Source organism: Amia ocellicauda, chromosome 6 (assembly GCF_036373705.1).
Source record: "Amia ocellicauda isolate fAmiCal2 chromosome 6, fAmiCal2.hap1, whole genome shotgun sequence".
NCBI classification, from domain to species: domain Eukaryota; kingdom Metazoa; phylum Chordata; class Actinopteri; order Amiiformes; family Amiidae; genus Amia; species Amia ocellicauda.
This window is the reverse complement of record NC_089855.1, coordinates 9,629,825-9,648,650: the sequence shown is the minus strand read 5'-3', so window position 1 is coordinate 9,648,650 and position 18,826 is coordinate 9,629,825. Positions and strand designations below refer to the sequence as shown.

Below are 18,826 nucleotides of genomic sequence, written 5' to 3'. Positions count from 1 at the left end.
CATTTAAACCTCTCAGGGAATTTATAACCATAAAAACTGTTCTAAAAATGTCTACTTCACAATTGAATGTATGGATGTTTTGTTTTGTTTCTTTTACTTGTGTTGTTACCCTTGTACTGTTGTATATATACATAACATTGTATGTTAGTGTTTGTAAATCCATGTAAGTCACCTTGGATAAAGGCATCTCATAAATGACTACAGGGTTGAAAGTCTTCTTCTCAGAATGACGTGTGTTTCATAGCAATGAGCCTTCTGACGAAAAACACTTTGATAAGCATGTGTTTTAAAAGCACTCCAGTACCAGTACACTTAGCCCCATGCTACATTTAGTGCTAATCCCCAATGAAATATATATATTTTTACATAACTGTCAATCGGACATAAAGGTAAAATCCTCCCAGAATAGCATTTTTCATATTTGCCCCACATAATACACAAGACAAATTCTTAATTTCTTTAATACTAAAAACAAGAACATAAGAAAGTTTACAAACGAGAGGAGGGCATTTGACCCATCGTACTCGTTTGGTGTCCATTAACTGAGTGATCCAAGGATCCTATCCAGTCTGACTTTAAATGTTCCCAAATTTTCAGCTTCTACCACATAACATACATGTACTGGAATACATTTTGCACTGCCTCACTTCAGTGCTTTAAAATTAATGTTGTCTTTTGCTTGCCTGTGTAGGTTTTTTATATATACATCTTAATACTGGGAAGGGCAAATCTTTTTAAGTTAGCTTCAGGTGGAATAATGTTTTAATCTTTTAATTATAATAGGCTAATTCATCTATGCTAGGAGCACACTGTGGTCAGTGTAACACAAAACAAAACAGAAACTAAACCTAACATGGAAAATAGGTAACAAGTCAAATTCTAAGAACAGGGGGCTGAAACTGAACTAACGATTCTGAGCTGCTCTTAGTGTAACTACCATGTAAATGAGACAGTGGAGGGGGGGAAAAAACTTCTCATCAAAGCAGAAATGTTCACAGAGTTGAATTAATCAGTAGAGAGGAGAAAAGAACAAAAACAAGGTTGTAACAGAATACATTAATGAATGTTTAAGGGATGAAAGAATTAGATGTCTTAATCTCAATACGGCTATCTTCTGCTACCACTTATGAAGAGTGATGCCGACAATTTACCAGACTAAGTTGGTTTTATTACTGTATCCGTGATGACTGTATGACTGAGTGTTTGAAGTTATGGATATCTGTTATGGAAGCCTGTTATCAGATGGCAAACGAGCATCTCTTCTATGCTGTGGCGTACCTTAATAAGTCTCACACGCGCTACAACACACAGCACTGATTTGGGAGTTCGGTTTAATCACAGTGCAGGAAAGGAAAGTTCGCCTGCTGAAGGTTTTTTTTCCTTTCTTTCTTTCACCATTTTCATTTAAATGCACAATAGGGGATGCACGTTATAACACCAGGCTGGCTTGAAGACTGGCATGTCGTTCCCCAAAAGTAACACGCCAGTTGAGGAACAGCTCTTCAGTTCACACAATGCCGACCCTCGTGAAACTAATCTGCCATGTCATCTTTTATCTTTAGCTTTGAGAGCGTAGATGACAGAATCACAGAGCGAGATGTGTAGGGGGCTCATTTCTTTCTTTTTTTTGTGTTGCCAGTCAGGAGAAGGGTTCACAGCCGGCATGATACGTTTTTGATAAGGGAGGAAGAGCTGGAGACAAAATTACATGTACTGTACTACAAAGACAGATGGGCCTACAGCTATTATACACAGCTCATCTTGCACAGCAATCCACATGAGCTCAGGCAGTGACAGGGTGGCTGACACATTGTCTGGTGTGTGTGCTTCACTGCCTGCATCCCATTTCCAATAAATGACCGCCTGATTCAGCCTCTAGTAGCGCAAATGTAATCATTTGGCAGATAGTTTGAAAATTAGGAGGCTTAAGAAACCACCACAGCCATTTTTTGTGATATTGTTATTGAAATCTTTCACCTGCTTCATCACAATTACCTGTCATTCTTTGAGCCACGAGTCTTATCATGGCATTTCACCTGCAAGGACCAGCGCGAATGATCAGTAAAAGCCCTTCCTTCCCATGAATGATGATTGCAACCAGCCGAACGACCAGAAACCAGAAAGGGATTCTAGGCTGCTGAACACATGTTCCTCCTTCAAAACTGATGTTAAAAGCAGCAGCCACTTGACCAGCAACATCAAACTGCTTATAGCTCGGCAGACTAGTCTCTCTTGTGCCTTTCAGAGGCCCTGCACACCCACTACTGCTGTAGCACACCTGCGTCCCTGTTATTCACATGCAAAAACAGAGCAGTGTGTACAACTATTTCAATCCTAAAAATATACATTATTTTTGTGCTAACAAGACAAAAACAACCATCTGTGTAACCTAATTATCAGCACTACAAACCTGTGCCCTTTAAAAAAATAATAAAAACCCAATTAGACTTCCAGGTTTCCTTCTATATTTCAATAACACGACCCCACTGAAGTAAACTATGTTCATTAGCCGGAGAGACACTTCATATCAGTCATTTTCATCAGTAGCTGTTTTGGGGGAGTGGAAATAAACACATCTATAATCAAAACCAAATGAAAATCCAGCTGAAAAGTCTTTTGTTAAGACTAGGTCACCAAAATCTTCAGTGCAATGACGCATCTCATTTACAACTCCACCCTGCAGGACAAGGGAAAATGCACATATTTTCCAGCACAAATCTGGTTTCCAACACAGTCACATACTTTCCTCCGTGTTTGATTCGGTCTTAGTTTAATTGATTAATTAGGGAGCTTTACCTACCGCTTAATATATAAACCCTCATTACACTGACACATTTTTCGGCCAATTTTGTTTATGACTGGGTGTGGAAAGAATAACAAAGTGCTCTGAGCTTTAGATTATAGTAACAGCATAGTAAACTGTCCAGAATGACACCCTGTATTTGCCCGTTCTGTTTAGAAGGCACAATTCCAAAAAACAAAACATTCTAAATGAACCCCTCTTACAATGCAGGTCCCAAACAATAATAATACCCAGTCATAATAATAATAATCTTATGGGTAAACTGTGATGTGTATAATGGTGAAATGTATGGCATAATTTGAAAGACTGAAACATCCTTGTAACTGTGAACGTAATGGGAGCTGAAACTGATTATCGTAACAGCACAGCTGTGTTAGGAATAGATGTGTATCTCTGCTCACGTCTGTAGTGACTAGTATTTACATTTCCAGTTGGATACAGGCTGGAAAACCAGACCTACTTCCAGTGCATCCCAAGATTACTAATCACTGAAAAATTGAAGTGTTTAAGGCTTCCGAGATTTTAAAGTTAACATCATAAAAGTAATTATTCACCATGTCAAAATTGTGCAAGACGGCAATGTTTAAAACGACGACAGGGACAGCGCAAATGCCTGTGAAAAATTAAAAACATGAGAGAAATGCTAGTATACGGCCTGATAGATGTGCCTGTAAAACAGTTACTTCACATGCTTTTCTTGTACTTACACATCGGTAGTCGTCAGAATCTGTATTAAATAGAGTACAGCGACTACTGCCGTTGTTATTTTGTGTATTCTGTCGCGTTTCCATTGCAAACTACAGCTTTAGTTCAATATTTTGATGCTCGGGTAATTGTAATTCATGTGTACTACTACATCCTACATTTCCTACAGCGCCCGAAGAGGGACAAAACAGTAGAGATAACGGCGACTTCTAAAACGCACAATCGCAGAAGCTTGCGTTTCTGACGGCTTTTGCTTGCAGGGTCAATTCACAAAATCGCTGCATAACTAAAATAATGTATTTATTATTCTGGTTCGTTGCTGCATATGGTTTCAATAGCTAAATGGGGAATGGATTTGCAAGAATAATGTGGGGGTGATACCAGGTCAAACATAAAATACATAATATAAGTAACCTATATTGTCTATGAGGCAGAATCATTGCACAAAGTTGTGTGTGCAAAAGCTGTGGGAGGAGTGAATGTCTGGTATTAAATATTATTGATCATACAGTGGAAATGTCTCCCAAGAGTAATTAAGTGTGGTAAAACAGAGCACAAATTCCCACACGAGACATACGGGACGAGGCCTAAGTCTCATGTGCGACCAATAAAGGTAATATATTTTTACAGAATATATTAGATACAGATCAATCTTGTGTTCTTGTCGCCCACATTGAGTCATATGGTTCTTCTGTGTGTTCCCATCCGTGTGTGTGTGTGTGTTTTCCTTTGTCTGTTTACCCTGGCAGGTAAACGCCTGACAAAGCCTTCCTCCACCTCTCTGTACTTCAATGGTTCGATTATTCAACCTGTAGATTTTGTAAGAGCGGCGGCTCATCAGTCATTTAAGTGTCACAGAGAGCAATAGCGTGCCATAGGGGAAAAGTGATGCATCCTTATCTTTGGCCCATAGTATAGCTGCTTTTCACGTGACCAGTACACAACTGGTCTGGGTGTGTGTTTATCAGCCAGTGTGGGAGAGGGATTCCTCTTTGCAAATAGATGCCATCAGACCTTCACCTCGCCAGAACACAGTGAGCATAGCGGGCAAGAACAGGGCTTGGTCCATTACAGTCACTTTCCAGGTCACACTGTCCTTATGTAATCAGTTGCAGTTTCTGGAACAATTTAACCTGGACCTAACCTTTATCCTAACCTTGACCATCTCTGTAATGTTGTTCCAGGAATAACAGCCACACAGCAAAACCAGGTTATTCATGTGTGTGATGAACTAGCGTCCTTACCCTGACTGGTGCCCTGTGTCTACTGAAAATAGATGTACAAGAATTTCAGGGTAGTGAGATTCTGCATCATCTGCAAGTATTTTATGATAATTGTCATAATTGTGTGATGTTATAATTTATTAATCCTGTACTAAATTGTTTGCTGTAAGTGTGTATACAAATATCGCTTGTTAATAAGACATACAAAATGTAGTCTGCCTGGAATTTTATACCTAGTTTATTTCCTGTCACTGATACAATTTTAATGAATATTTTAATGTATTCATTTTTATTTTCATGTAATTGCTATCAAAAACTTTGTCACAACTACGTAGATGGATTTGTATGATCTCCTGAAGCCGAACTTCATTTGGTTTGTGTCAGTGTTGGCTGCCTTGCAAAGCAGTAATACTATTTATTTAGGCATCCTATTAAAGGCATGCATGGACGACCTTTTAATATACAGATTAGACTTTTGACTGTCTGGGATTTGCTATCTATCGAAAACTGGCTTGAGTACTGACAATAATCAGAGCGAAATAAATCAGAAAATCAGTACCAACCAATATAGTTATGCCAGAATATTTTTAATACTTTTCAGATATCCACATTTGATTAAATTTCCGACCCCCTTGTCCCCTGGCACAGGTACTGGTACATACATTAACTAAAAATCAAATTGAATGAATGCCTCTACCAAATATTTGAATATTGGAATATACTGATAAATATATTTAATCCAAAAACACATTTTAATGAATTTATAGCACAGCTTTTGTTTGTAAGCACCTATGGTAAGGCTTTACAAGTCATGTTGCTTCAGTATTCAAGCAATTTTGCATTAAAATTAAGCTATCATCACAGACTTGTTACAAATTCCTAATCTTTGAATTAATTTCTGATAAATCCATCTGATGTATAAATGAGCACTGGGGTCCACAGAGCCAAGAGCCGAATTAAAAACAGTTAACCTTTATAGAGCACGAGAATAATCTGACAACGTTATTTATTTTTTGCTGTTGCTGGCGTACATATCTATCATCTATGTATGACTCACAATAAAGATGTAATTGCAGGAAGTCAAATCTGCGCCGCTGAAAATTTCAATGCCCTGTTTGCTCTCATTCTAGGCAAAGGCTGCACATGCGGAGCACTTAAGAGGTTTAGATTCAGTGTCATTAAGTTTTATTGGAGAGAATTTTTTTTTTAATGAATTCTGCTTTGAAAATAAAAAGATCAAGGTTAGGTTGGTGAGTTACATGAAATAGTTTCCACGAGTCTTGACAAAGTTGATTCGGTGTAAATATTTGTAGGCTTTATTCTGATCTCCTGTACTGTAAGGAATCCACAGGACAAGATGCACCAACAAGCACCACCAAGGAAACCCATAAAATGTAATAGTCAGTGTGTGCATGTTGTGTTAAATAATATGCAAATATAAGAGATGAAATTGGATAACAATCAACAATTTACATTATAGATGTATTTATTTTATTTCCCCTTTTAGGTAAAACTCTCTCTAAGCTCTGTAACCTTGTAAGATCAGAGGAATCTTGTTTATTCAGTCTGATTCGTCTTCATCCACTTGCTGGCAGAGGTTGAAGACCACTAAGAAAGCTGGCCCTGCTTCCAAATCTTCCACTAGCATACAGACTCAGACAAGATTTATTACACACCTGTGCACTAGTGCTGTTCATCTTGTGTAATTAGGATAAATTCGGTTTAATTCTCACATTTCTCAAATCTCACAATACATTAAACATACATTATATAGAATCTGTAATCTTTCTCAGTAACCGGAAAGGATGAATTCAACGTCTCAACTGCCTTTAATTGCTCAGAGCATCTCAAACTGTGGCAGTTCTGTAGCTCGGATAGCCGGCTAACATTTTTCATCTGAAGACAATCCCAAAAAAATGCAGGAGACGTCCAGCTACGGAAAAAAGCAAGCAAACCAAAAAATAGGAATCGTATCGCCTGCGTGTTTCTGTGCCATCTGCTAAAAGTACGACGTTTATTCCCTGGGGTTTACAAGCCAAGGGGAAATATATGTGTTCTATACATAGCACGCATGGAAGGCAGGACAATGAAGAACGACCACATCGGTGCAGTCTGCTGTTCCCACCAGCTGCAGAGGGCTGTCGTTTCAGCCGAGTGCGGGCAGCCACGACCTCTGACCTGTGAGGGGATAACCCCGTCCCGCCACTTTCACCTCCTTCGAGATAACGTCACAGGAAACCAAACCGGAACGCTTTATCTTCCATCGACTCTCCCTCCACGTTAACCGCTCCGATGACGGCGTTCGCTCGGTGCAGCTCGCGATGACAGCCTGCAGAAAATGTGGTAAACAAATTCGGGGCTGGCAAACCAACCTGCGGACTGGCTGGTCTCCCCTCAGTTTAGGGAAGCTCTGATGTGCACTTCATTAAAACATAGCTTTGGGAAGGCAGCGGAGCATCCTCTGACACTTTTCTGGATGCAGGCCCATTGGTCACCGTCCAGGGCAGCTGAGAGAGCCAGGATGGTTCTTCTAATCAGCACCGCGCTGAACACGCTGGAGACGACACGCAGCTCATTACTGCAACTCAGACAACCAGTCCCCTTGTCTGGTAATGCAGAGCCGGCCCTGTGAAGTTAAGGTGCAACATCTAAAAAAAGAAAATACTATCCTGGCCCTGCTAGTCGTTAATGTGTGTGACTTATTTCAATTTCACACAAAAAATTAAATGTGGAGTTTTGGGAGAATGCTTTGAAGTTGTGTGTGTGTGTGTGGCTCACAGGACTAAATTCAGGAAGTGATATATGAAAGGATCCATACGTTTAATGGCTTGGTTTGGGGGTTTGTGCAGACAGAAATGCCCTTACTAACAAAACACGAACTATGTGACCGAGCCAGGCTGGCCATGTAGACTTCCGCTTGGTGCTGTGTAGGGCAGAACGTTCTCGATCTGTACTCACTTGCTTGGATGTATAAGAAAACCGAACGCAGGAATGTTACAAAATACTTTAATTCTTTTTCTGTCTTCTCAATCTGCAGGTAGAGACTTTTTCTTGCGTTTCAATTTGGGTTTGAGACAAATATAGAAGCTGATGCTTTAAAAATACCAACATAGCTGCAATCTAAAAGGAATTCACTCGGTTTTTGCATACAGTTCTTATTTATGGATCACATACCACAAATGTATATCCACGTTTCCTAAGCGATACCCATCTTAGCATAACTTAAATGTCTGTGCATTACATAACTGGGTTGGGAAATATTTAAGCACACGTGCGACTGAGAAGAATGCAGCAGAGCAAGGTGCTCGTATGAGTAAAAACTGAGGTGTAACTGGGACTTCGGGATGTTGCGGCTCTAGGTCCCGATTCTAATTCAGAGCAGCTACTCTGGGCATTGTTTGTACCGGCCACAACACAGGAACCCCCACTAGCCGTACTGTACTGCGACCAAGGCCAGCTGGAGAGAAGGGCGTCCTTTGAACAACAGCGGCCTGGTAAAAGCTGCTAATTAGTCGAGATTCGGGGTGGTGGAGGCGAGAGGGACAATGCTAAATGAATACATCACATCAGAATGCATGCTGGCTGCAACCACACCTGGCCCTAAGAATGATAATTGATGCATACAATTCACCATTTGTTCCTCTGTGGGTGTTTTCCTCAGGGGATCATATTTTAACAACCCCAAATGCAGGTCTCATTGTGGTAGATTAATTTCCCTTCAATCCTGAAAAGTTACTTTGCTCTTTGGGGAACAATGTGACATTTTATCAGAGAATTCTCCAGCAGGCAGACTGAGGTCAGAAAGGAGGTGTAAATCAATGAAGCAGTGTATGAGGGCAAGCCAGACCTGTTCAACCCGTCTCACTGTGTGGGAGACGAGAATCCGGCCCAGCTAGCACTCTGACACGGACACGGGAATGCTCAGTAGTGGGGGAGAAGCAGTAGAAAAATTTAAACGTGTTGAACGAAATGAGATCGAACATGAAAAAGACATTTTAACTAACTTCCGATTACGTTTTCTGTTAACTTCATTACGTCCGATTAGCCAAATGAGTTATATTATGGAAAAATTAAACTTCTGAAAATGAAGGCATAATGTATTCAAATATTTCATATTGTTTAAAAAGCCTATTACAGCGGTTGATTTTCTCTCCGAATAACCCTCCACAACTCGAGTTGGTTCAATGTGTTGAGTGGAAACACTGAAACTACCCCTCCCCCCACAAAAAGCTACTTGAACAGTGACTGAAATGTCACTTGGGAAATTTGTTACTGAAAAAATTTTCTCACCAAGAGGACAGAATATTCCCACACTACTGTGGACTTAAATACACACTTTCAGACTGATTTACTACATTTACCTTGTTTTGTTTCTCACATGAAAGGCGATGGAAAGTTGCCATGTAAAGCAGAGGCCAGATCCTTATCCTATCAGTGAAAAGAGATTATTTATATTGGCAACTGGAAACAGGCATGCGTTTTAACCTTGTTTTTTTCAGCTTCATTCATTCTAAACCTACTCCCATGCATTTAGTAGTTTTTTTCACATTTCAAACTTCTATACCTTGAAGAAAGTATATACTTTATTAGCCACTTACTCCCGACTGTGCACTTTGATAGTAATACACTTTAAAATGTTACTATAATGCATTAGGTTTTTCAATTTGTACCAAACAGTTAAACATACAAAACAAAACAAACTGCAGTTTTAAACACCTTTATTTCATGTGCAATATCTTTTAAAATGTAAAAAATAAAATAAAATAAAAGCAGGGGGGGGAATGGTCTTATTATGATACAATATCTCCTGTGGAACCCGTCATTATTCTAGAACAGAATTATCGGTTGGTTCCAGACAGTTCATAGATTATGCAGACATAAGAGTCATTGGCTTAATATTCACAGCCTCGTCGTTGCAATTAAGCAAAGCATTCAGTGCGCTATGGCAGCCCTGCTGTACAGCTTGACTGAACGGCCTCATTAGACTAGTCTTCAGCTCAGGCGCCTGTATCCCATGTAGGGAATTAAAAAGAAAACACCTTTGTGCGTTTGGATACTTAAATTACCCCTAAAACGACATCAGAAAAAAAAGTTAAACGTTTATACACAAGTACTAGTTCTTCCAGAAATATATATATTAGTAGAAACGGTAGGAAGCAATAGTGCAAATACAAAGGATGCATTCTCTCCACCACGGGGACTACAGACCAACCACACCTAGTACAAATCAGAAATTTGCTCTTTAATAAAAATGAGGTATAATTAAATGACCCCAAAGAAAACAAGCCGACTCCCTGGGGTTGCGCTGCTCCGCTCAGAAGAACTTCATCTTGTCCGGGTGTAACCCCCAGTTTGCACCGCTGGGACAGTTTCAGTGCCGGGCCCCGGGCCGTCAGTGGCCCCAGCTGCCGATGCCGATCTCCTGCTTGTAGCGGTTGGTGAGCGTGTGGGCCTTGCGCGTCAGCTTGGACAGCACGGTGTGCAGGCCGCTCAGGTGGACGTGGAAGAGCTTCTGCAGGTCCTCCTCCCCGGCCTCCTCCAGCTCCAGCGGGCCGGCGCTCAGCTTGTCCTTCTTGCGCTCCTCGGCCTGCAGGACGCCCCACTCGATGTCGTTGCGGATGGACTTGAGCAGCACGTAGTAGCTGTACATGTCCTTGTCGGAGAAGTAGCTGTCCGCCCCGTTGCTGGCCGTGCGGATGGGGTTGTTCACCTCGTCCTTGGCCTCGTACTCCAGAGGCACGTCCCGCAGCAGGCTGGGCACCATCACGGTCTGGTCCATGTTGTTCACGGCGCCGATGAAGCGGTTCATGGCGTTGAACAGCGAGTGCTTCTGGTTGTACGAATCGGAGATCTGCATCATCTTGAGACGGATCCGGCTGACACTGGCACCGTAAGCAACGCTGCGCCGGCGACAGGGAGGCAATTACAAAGCAAAGTGCATGCAGTCCACTTCAATTCGGATTAACGAAGCGCCCCTTTCTTGCTTCCTCTGCACCAGTAGGATCCTCTACTGATGCTGTACAATCGGCCCGGCTTTTCTGGGTTGCAATGGTTTCCAGTTACTCCAGCGTGTTTAAAACCCTCCCTGCGCCTTCACGCCCCGTCGCACACCGTGCATGTGGTCTCCTGTGCAGCAGCTCAATCCGCTCAGCCGGGTCGCAGGGCTTCCTTCTCGGTAAATTCGTTTATTCTCACAGAAGCCCAGTAACCCCAGATGACACGGGTATTTATATGCAAAGGCGTTCCCCACAGCAGGTTTTTTTTTTGCAGGTTGTAGCCGGATCCCAATGACCTGGAGTAACACAAAACGGATTAGTGGCTTTTTTTCCCCACTTCGCAAAGCTCCTCCTCCGTTTCCGTATTTGAGTGACGGGGTGTGGAAACAATGCGAGTGCTGGCATGGCGTGTTAGGTGAATGAAAGGGGTTTTGTATAGCAGACGACATTAGGGTGTGACTATAAAGAAATACAACAAAACAATAATCCTGATCAAGTATAGTTATAACCCCGCATTGATCAGGACTCTACCGATGATGCAAAATGCTGCGATTGTGATTTATAGGCTATATAACGTGAAGATGATTTGAATTTGGCTTGCTTTTTGGTGAAACCGTCATTTCTTCTGTTGCAATATTTGCATGGCTTGCACCCCCGACAGCCCGCTCAATTATCGTCTCCGTTCACACTTGCGTGCAAAGAAATCGTGCAAACACACATGCGACCTCCAGATACCGTGTGCATGATTAAACACAAGACTGCACGACAATCGCGAATAAATAAATCAGAAAACGTTTGCATCCGTGTGTGCACAGAGCAGGGGGAGGGGAAGAAGAGACCGCGCTTATAAAGACACCAACCCCCACATCCACACGCATTCGCACACCCTGTAGTAGTAGTAGTAATAATAAGATACAAACCGCTTACAGTCCAGTCTGCCAGAGCGGGGTACACCTGGGCCTCCGTGCACTTTCCCCGGTCCGGACGTCACCTGTTTGAAGGCAAGGCTGCGCAGGGAAATAAAATGGCATCGGAGGGAGACGCGCCGCTCGGCCGCGGAGCGCAGCGCTGAGCCCCGGACATGAATATTCATGAGCGCCGGCATCAGCCCACAGCCTTTACCCCCGGGCTCAGCCAATCGCCGTCGAGCAGGTCGCTTTGCGGCTCTCCGATTGGGTCCTCGCTGGCCAATCAGAAGGGGGCTTGCTTGTCGGGGGTTCGCGTTCTGCCAAGTTACAGAGCGGTTAACCCCTGAACTGCCGGGCGGGCTGCGACTGCGTGTGTGACGTGGGCAGCACGGTTAGGACCCGTCGGTGTGCGGGTGTACTTTGCTGTGCCGGAAATTAATTTGAGCATTTCAAAGGCATTTTACAAATGAATCTTAATTGTTTTTAAAGATTTAGTTGTTTTTAAACCACTAATTGTTTAGGGTTTTTTTTGGTTTAGTTTTGTTATATTCTTTTGTCAAATACATTGACCGTTTTGGATTTAATTTTAAATGCATTGGACCTTTTTTGTTTGTTTTTTATTTTTACCTTTTTAATTGTTTCTTTATTTTGTCCAGTGCATTTTCAGTTATTTTCAATGTATTTGACTTTTATGTTGGTGAGCAGTTTTGCTTTAATCACATTTGTTTTGTTGTTTTGGGCACGTTTATTTGAAGTTAATTGTTTTGTTTTTCGTTAAAATCACAAAGATTTTAACATTTTTAAGTGATTTTAAGAATTGATTTTAAAAGATTTTAATCATAAGTATTAAAAAATTGAATTGTTTTTTTTTATGAAAATGTAAAATACTACACCAAATAAAACAGTATTTCAAAGGCAAGGTGTGGCACATCGAAGGTCACGTGTTTGTTTTTAAATTCGGCTCTTTTATCAGGGTTCAGCCTTTCATTTTTGCAAAGATGAGGCCAGTTGGTGCCAATCCCTTTCTTAAAGCTTCACAGCAAGTGCATGAACAAGATCAAAAACAGGAAGGGGATATAAATAGTAAGACTCCTCAGTTGCTCTTTCGTGCTGAAAGCGCGGTTGCAGAATAATAATAATAATAATGCATGGACTGGTTTCCACGGCTTTCAAGATTAGAGCCACCGTAATCCCCTGTAATCTATGTTGCATGTGTTTGAGATCCTGTTTTTGGTGTCTTTAAGCTGTATGTGTCTTGGCTGTATTGCCTAAGTTAAGAGTCCTAGTGTTAAACGCATACACACTTCAGTCTAAGTATTCATCCCTTTGTCTGGAGTTCAAGTTTATGCAATAAAAGTATTGAAAAGCGGCTCACAATAGACAAAGTGATAGAGTAATTTATCGACAGGTGTATATAGAGAAACAATTATTTTTTGTTGCACGTTTTATTACCATCGCATGTGGTGCACTGTACAGGCAGGACTGGGTCCCAGTCAGTCAGGTGTGTGGTATGGTGGCATGGCTGGTATTATTATAGAAACCATACTTGGTATCAATGCACCCAGAGGTGTAGGAAACGTACATTACTGTGAGATAGAGAGGGATGGGGGTTTCCTTAATGAAGGGGAGGGTGTTGAGTTGGCTGTTTGGACTGAGCACACCAGGCTGTACTTGATACAGCTGTGACTGGGAGAGAATTAGCGCAGAGCGTGGCAAAGATCAGTCGGTAATTATCAGTGATGTCACACAGCCATGAGAGAGTAAAGCAATTAAAGATTTAGGGATTAAAAGGCTGTTAATAGGGTTCTTACTGGCAGTGCAAACGGAGCAGTGTCTGTGCTCAGAGATGGACACGGCGCCGGATTCCTGCTATGGCTCAGGGGCACTTTGCTCATCAAGGTTGCATGCTTATTAACTTGTACACACAGGCAGCTTGGAAAGGGTTTTTTTTGTCGAATGATTAAATGTCTCTTTTCGAAAGGAAATTGAAGATTACACTGAGCCAAAAGTGTGGCTGCTGTTTATTGTTTATTGCTCTCCATGTATAGTAGGCCTTCAACCTGTTCATTTCTCTTGATAATTTCAAAATCAGAGTTTGACAGATGCTCTTTACAGAAAAAAGTGAGGTTCTTGACGTCAAAATCGACCTATGTCAACAGACATTAATACTCAGATCTGCACATAAGTAAACGCTCGGCAAAAGGTATTCAACGTGTATCTACTGTGCTTCACAAAGGAAAATGTGTCATCAACATAGCAGCTCTTTATTTCAAAGTCCCCCCACCCCCGCCCCTGTGACATCAGCGCAGAATGAATGTGAAGCCGGATGAAACCGCTTTCCAAAAAGCACCATTTTGGTGACCAAGGTTAGGCAAGTTAATTGAATGCCACTGCTGCTCAAAATCACAGACTCATTGACACGATTCTGGGCCCCATAATTGCCATGGTGTAGGACTGAAGGACAACAAGGTCAATGATTTTGCCAAGCCACCCACCGCAGAGACCCGCGTGAACCCCAATACGAATGGACGTGCACATATAAAACTGGAACGGTATCACTCTTGTACTCCTTTATTCTTTTAATCTAACTCTCCGAGGCCTCCGCTCATTTATCAACATTATAAATTAACATTATAGCGTGCCTGTCTGCTGACTCAAACGAGGCTAATAAATAACTTGGATTCAGAGTCACCCATGAGTGAATACCCCAGCCTGCCCTTTAATACACTCAAGGGCTGGAGGAAGAAATACAGAGCCGTCGAGTGCGAACACCAGTGGCCTTTGTTGTGGAGAGGGAAATTGTTACAGTAACTGCCATAGCAACCGAAGAAAAGAGGCAGACAGATCTGACGTCCTAACAGGACAAGGAAAGTCTTTGAGCGCTTCCAGCCCACACCACACACAGACACACACCTCCAGATATATGAGCCGGCCGAGCTCCATTAATCCTGTGTGCGGCTAACGGGCTATGCAGAAATGGCACGCCGTCTTGTTTTATAATAAATTTGGCAGGTTTTGCATACGGGTTTTAAATGTTTCTGTAAAAAGTATATTCCAGTGCAACCCTTTCTACAGTTTTTTGATAACCTTTTCATAGTTTAATTCAATAACCAAGTATCTCATTAAAATGTATCGCGCGCAAAACACACAACATGCAGGTAAAGTACACACACATAAAGGTTTTTGTTCTCTGCGAAAGGAATTTTTGTACGAGATGAAAATAGGTTGTGTGTTTGTATGTTTCTGCAGACTATTATCAGCACTAAGCAGTTATTTTAAACATGCACTTTGGGGAAGATAGTTCAAAATGTAAATTGAGGCCAGTGGTACAATGTGAACATTTTGGAAGCGACAAACATTCAAGATTTCAGTCTTGTACCTGTATTTGCAATGCAGACGTTTTGGCTTATTTTCATGGTTTTCCAAAGGGGCAAAATAAGAAGCTGAATTGCCAAGTAGTAACGTCATTGAGGTCACTTAATAAACTCCTGTGAAACGGTTTATGGCAAATGTATCATGGATCCACATTCTGCTTCTTTAAAATATAAATGAAGTGATTGAGTTGCATGAATCAGGATTTAAAATTCACCAGCTCCCCCTTTTGAAAATCATGCAGGGGGAATTGAGAGTGGCAGGATTTGTTTTAAGTGACCATCGTAGGAGCAATAGTGACTCACTTCATTTGCTTGTTAGACTTGAACTGTACGCTATGTGTATAATTTATAGATTCCTGCCCACCCTTCAAAAGCATAACTAAATCTTACAACAGGAATCGGTTAACGAGAGGAGCGGCGTGCTTGTAGATCCTTAGAAAACAACTCTATGTTCAAAAAGTTATTGTTTCCTTTGGGAATGACAGAAAGGTAGCTCATCTAATGTTCTGTAGTTTATACCCACAGTGACACTAATTAGAAGACGTGCAATGAACACAATGGGACTTATCCCCCAAATCCTGTGCTACACAAGCCAGAGAGCCCCCCTTGGGAACGGGGTTAGCAGTTTCCACAGATGTTAGGAAAAACATCTTCCTCCCTCCATCAAACAGCAGTGAAGTCGGGCTCTCTGTGCATGCTCGTGCTCTTGATTATCAGACAGACTGCTGAGTTACAGTAATTTGCTTAACAAGATTAGTATCCCAGTTTGCTGTCTCCTCAACCCCCCCACCTCCTTTTTTTGTATTCTTCTCAGGGCTCATTAAGGCTTGGAAACGGACTGGCACGGATGTCTGGGAGGGAAATTGCTGAAGTGTGTGCCCACACTATATGAAGCCTAAACTACACAAAAGACACATCACATGGCAAATATAATACCCAATAGGCAGTGATTACCTCTGTCATATGGAATCTGGTATATTTCCAGTACTTTCCCCAGCTGGTGAAACTTTCTCTCCCTCACTTGATCAAAAAGGGGCTCTGTCTTGTCACATGATGAGACCTAATTAAGTAAAGGAACCCTTTCTTCTTCTGGTGTTAATGAGAAAAAGCAGCCAAAACATTTGCTTTGAACTTTGGTCACAATTGGGTGAGTTAAGGATTATGGTAAGGTCTGAAATAATATACAAAGGTATAATTCAAAGTCAACATGAAGCCTATTTTTCAGTTTTGATCATTCATATTAAAATAATATCGAGCGGGGCATGACTGGCTTTGACTAATTATAACTAATTATTGTTAAAGGGTTCTTCCTTTTTATTCATTTATTTATGCACTAACTTGAGTATGGATTGAAACTCCAGCCTCAGAAGTATTGCCTGTTCCATAAGGAGGTTGGATACCTTGGGCATCGGGTGAGTAAGGCGCGGATGGCCCCCAACCCGAAGAGGATCGTGGCTGTAGAGCTCTGGACAGTTCCTTCCACTCTGCGTCAGGTCCGGTTGTTTCTGGGGTTCGTGGGGTACTATCGGCGTTTCATCCCCGCCTTTGCTAAAATCGCCGCCCCTCTTCATGGGTTGTTGGTGGCAGTCATATCGGGGGAGGGTTAGAGAGAGAGCACAACCCCACCCCGACAGTAATGGCAGGCGAGCCCAGAGAACCAGTAAGGCCAGAGCTGGCTTGGTCGTCATTTCCCTTGCAGGCCAGGCTCACGTATCCTGCGCCCGTGCCCAGACCTGTTACTCCCCTGAACCTAGAGTTAGGTGGGGAGGGTGGGTCTGGAGTAGCCCCAGCTGTAGAAGGGGTCCAGAGGTCCCAGCAGGGAAATTTTGGGGTGAAGCCTCAGCGATATAGAGAATGGGGTGCTTCCTTTTAAATAGAGGGAGGATGTTCGGGACGACCATCAGTCCAGTGGGGGTGAGTGTCACGAGCTTTGACTAATTATAACTAATTATTGTCTTGGGTTCTTTCTATTTATTTATTTATTTATTTATTTATGCACTTACATATTATATTTTCACTGGTTTTTCTTAGTTTTCACTTATTAATAACCTAGTTTTGGGTTTCTTTTGTTTCTCATTACTTGGTTGTTTTTAATTGGTTTATTACTTCACACTAGCCACACTAGTTACTAGCCAATCCTACGCCGCCCGGTCGCATTCCCACGTGGACTTCCCTGCATCTCCTCCTTGATTACCGTCACCTGCACCCCTGACTCTATTGCCTTGCCTATAAGAGCAGGGGAGCTCTGTTTCTTTTGCAGACAGAGACAGACCAGCAAGGAAGCAGGAATGTGACACAACACAGCACATTAATTTAAGTTTGCACTAGAGGAAAGGAGCGAGGGATAAAAGACAGTGGACCTACAGCCTCTGAGGACCCTGGTCAGAGGAAGAGCCGGGTGAGCCGACTATAGAAAAGACAACGGAAACAAAGCCCCGACGTTTGGAGACCATGGAGGAAAGGCGAACCCTCCCTGCATGGATAAGTACTTTGTTTCGCCGTTGATAGAAGAGTGATCACGGGAAAAAGAGGCTGAGAAACTGGCACTTAGAGCACATTATTGCACACACGCCACAGAGACTGGTAAAGGATGGTTGGGGTCCTCTGGAAACAGAATTTGATCTGTCATCTGTATTATTGGATGGTCGCTGTCTTCCCTCGCTCTCCTCTGGTAGCTGCGGACATATCAATCTGTGAGCAACATAAGAGAGACACTTAAATTGCGTACTTGCACAGAGACTGTTTTATGGATGAATATTACTGACCTGTGTTTCCTTTAGAGTTTGGGCGATCAGTGGGTACTGTTCTGGAAGGCACCGAAGAGTAATTGCATCTTGCAGTAGACAACTCGCTTACCTGTGGGTGGTTCGTGGACTGGCTACTACTTGACAAGACAGAAGTTAAATAATTATATAATTCTGGCAAGTCCTTTAGCTTTGTATTTTTAGTAACTCTAGAATATCAAGACGCTTCTGAACCTGCTGCTGCTTTTTGGGAAGATTAGTTTTAGCTTTTATAATTTTACCACCAATTTTACTAGCCTCTTTATTATTATTTTGTTTTGTTTGTTCGGGTAGGGTATTTTAGCTTTTATCGTGCACTGATTATTAAAGGCAGTTTTTGTTTTATTAGTGTATGTATAATTCGCTTATCTTCCCTGTTTGCTATTGTCGAGCACAGTCTTCGTGCCCTGTGCAATCGAACACCTGTAAATAAAAATCATTGTCATTATCACTTACCTCCTGCTGTGGTGTCTTGGGGTCCAATCAAGCCTGCCCGGGGGGAAAATAAATAGGGGGTTGTGAGCTCCTCTCTTGCTCACCAATTGAGGTGGCGTAGTCGTGGCATATATATTTCATTATGCAGCAGTATTTTCCTTTAAACATATATAAAATGTGGCTTTGAGCATTATAACTGCATATGCCTGCTTAATATTACATGATGTCCCTCTAGTTGGGATGATTTTTGTGCAAGATGTGTCAGCAGTCAGAGGTTTTTCTGATGAAGATGTACAATCATTAAAAACAATCATTTTCCAGGGTACATTTTTCTGAGTCTGCTTTTTCGAGAATTTAATGGCCTACAGAACGAGCAGCTTTTGAAAAAGAAAAACAGGTCTTCTCTCATTAATTCTTCAATTATCTACTTCAAAACAATTCCACTGGAGAGTCATAATCATAAACTTCAAATGCAAGAAAAGCATCTTTATCCCCTGCATAATCATTGTGGATGGCGCTTGGAAAATCGAATGTTTTAGCACACGACTGTGTCCCGTTAATTGCACCAGACAATCCTCTCTCATTCTTTACTGGGATGG

The 18,826-nt window shown here is 41.9% G+C and overlaps 2 protein-coding genes across 3 annotated transcripts in view; both read right to left on the bottom strand.

Moving 5' to 3' along the window:
• The window catches only part of LOC136750900 (uncharacterized), a 121,116-nt gene extending 117,449 nt beyond the window's left edge, over positions 1-3,667 (bottom strand). Inside the window, exon 1 of the mRNA XM_066706055.1 lies at positions 3,511-3,667. Within this exon, the coding sequence (XP_066562152.1) occupies positions 3,511-3,594 (84 nt within the window). The 5' untranslated portion in view covers positions 3,595-3,667. The remainder of the gene's footprint in view (positions 1-3,510) is intronic.
• A 5,765-nt stretch (positions 3,668-9,432) lies between these two features.
• On the bottom strand, positions 9,433-11,816 carry LOC136750899 (mid1-interacting protein 1-B). 2 transcript variants are annotated; one of them, XM_066706054.1, is made up of 2 exons: positions 11,648-11,816; positions 9,433-11,023 (listed from the first exon to the last, which is right to left on the bottom strand). In XM_066706054.1, the coding sequence occupies exon 2, from the start codon at positions 10,589-10,591 to the stop codon at positions 10,124-10,126; it is 468 nt and encodes a 155-aa protein (XP_066562151.1). In that variant the 5' UTR covers positions 10,592-11,023; positions 11,648-11,816; the 3' UTR covers positions 9,433-10,123. The 2 variants fall into 2 exon arrangements, with proteins under 2 accessions (XP_066562151.1, XP_066562150.1); XM_066706053.1 differs by having other exon boundaries at positions 11,655-11,816.
• Positions 11,817-18,826: the final 7,010 nt, after the last annotated feature.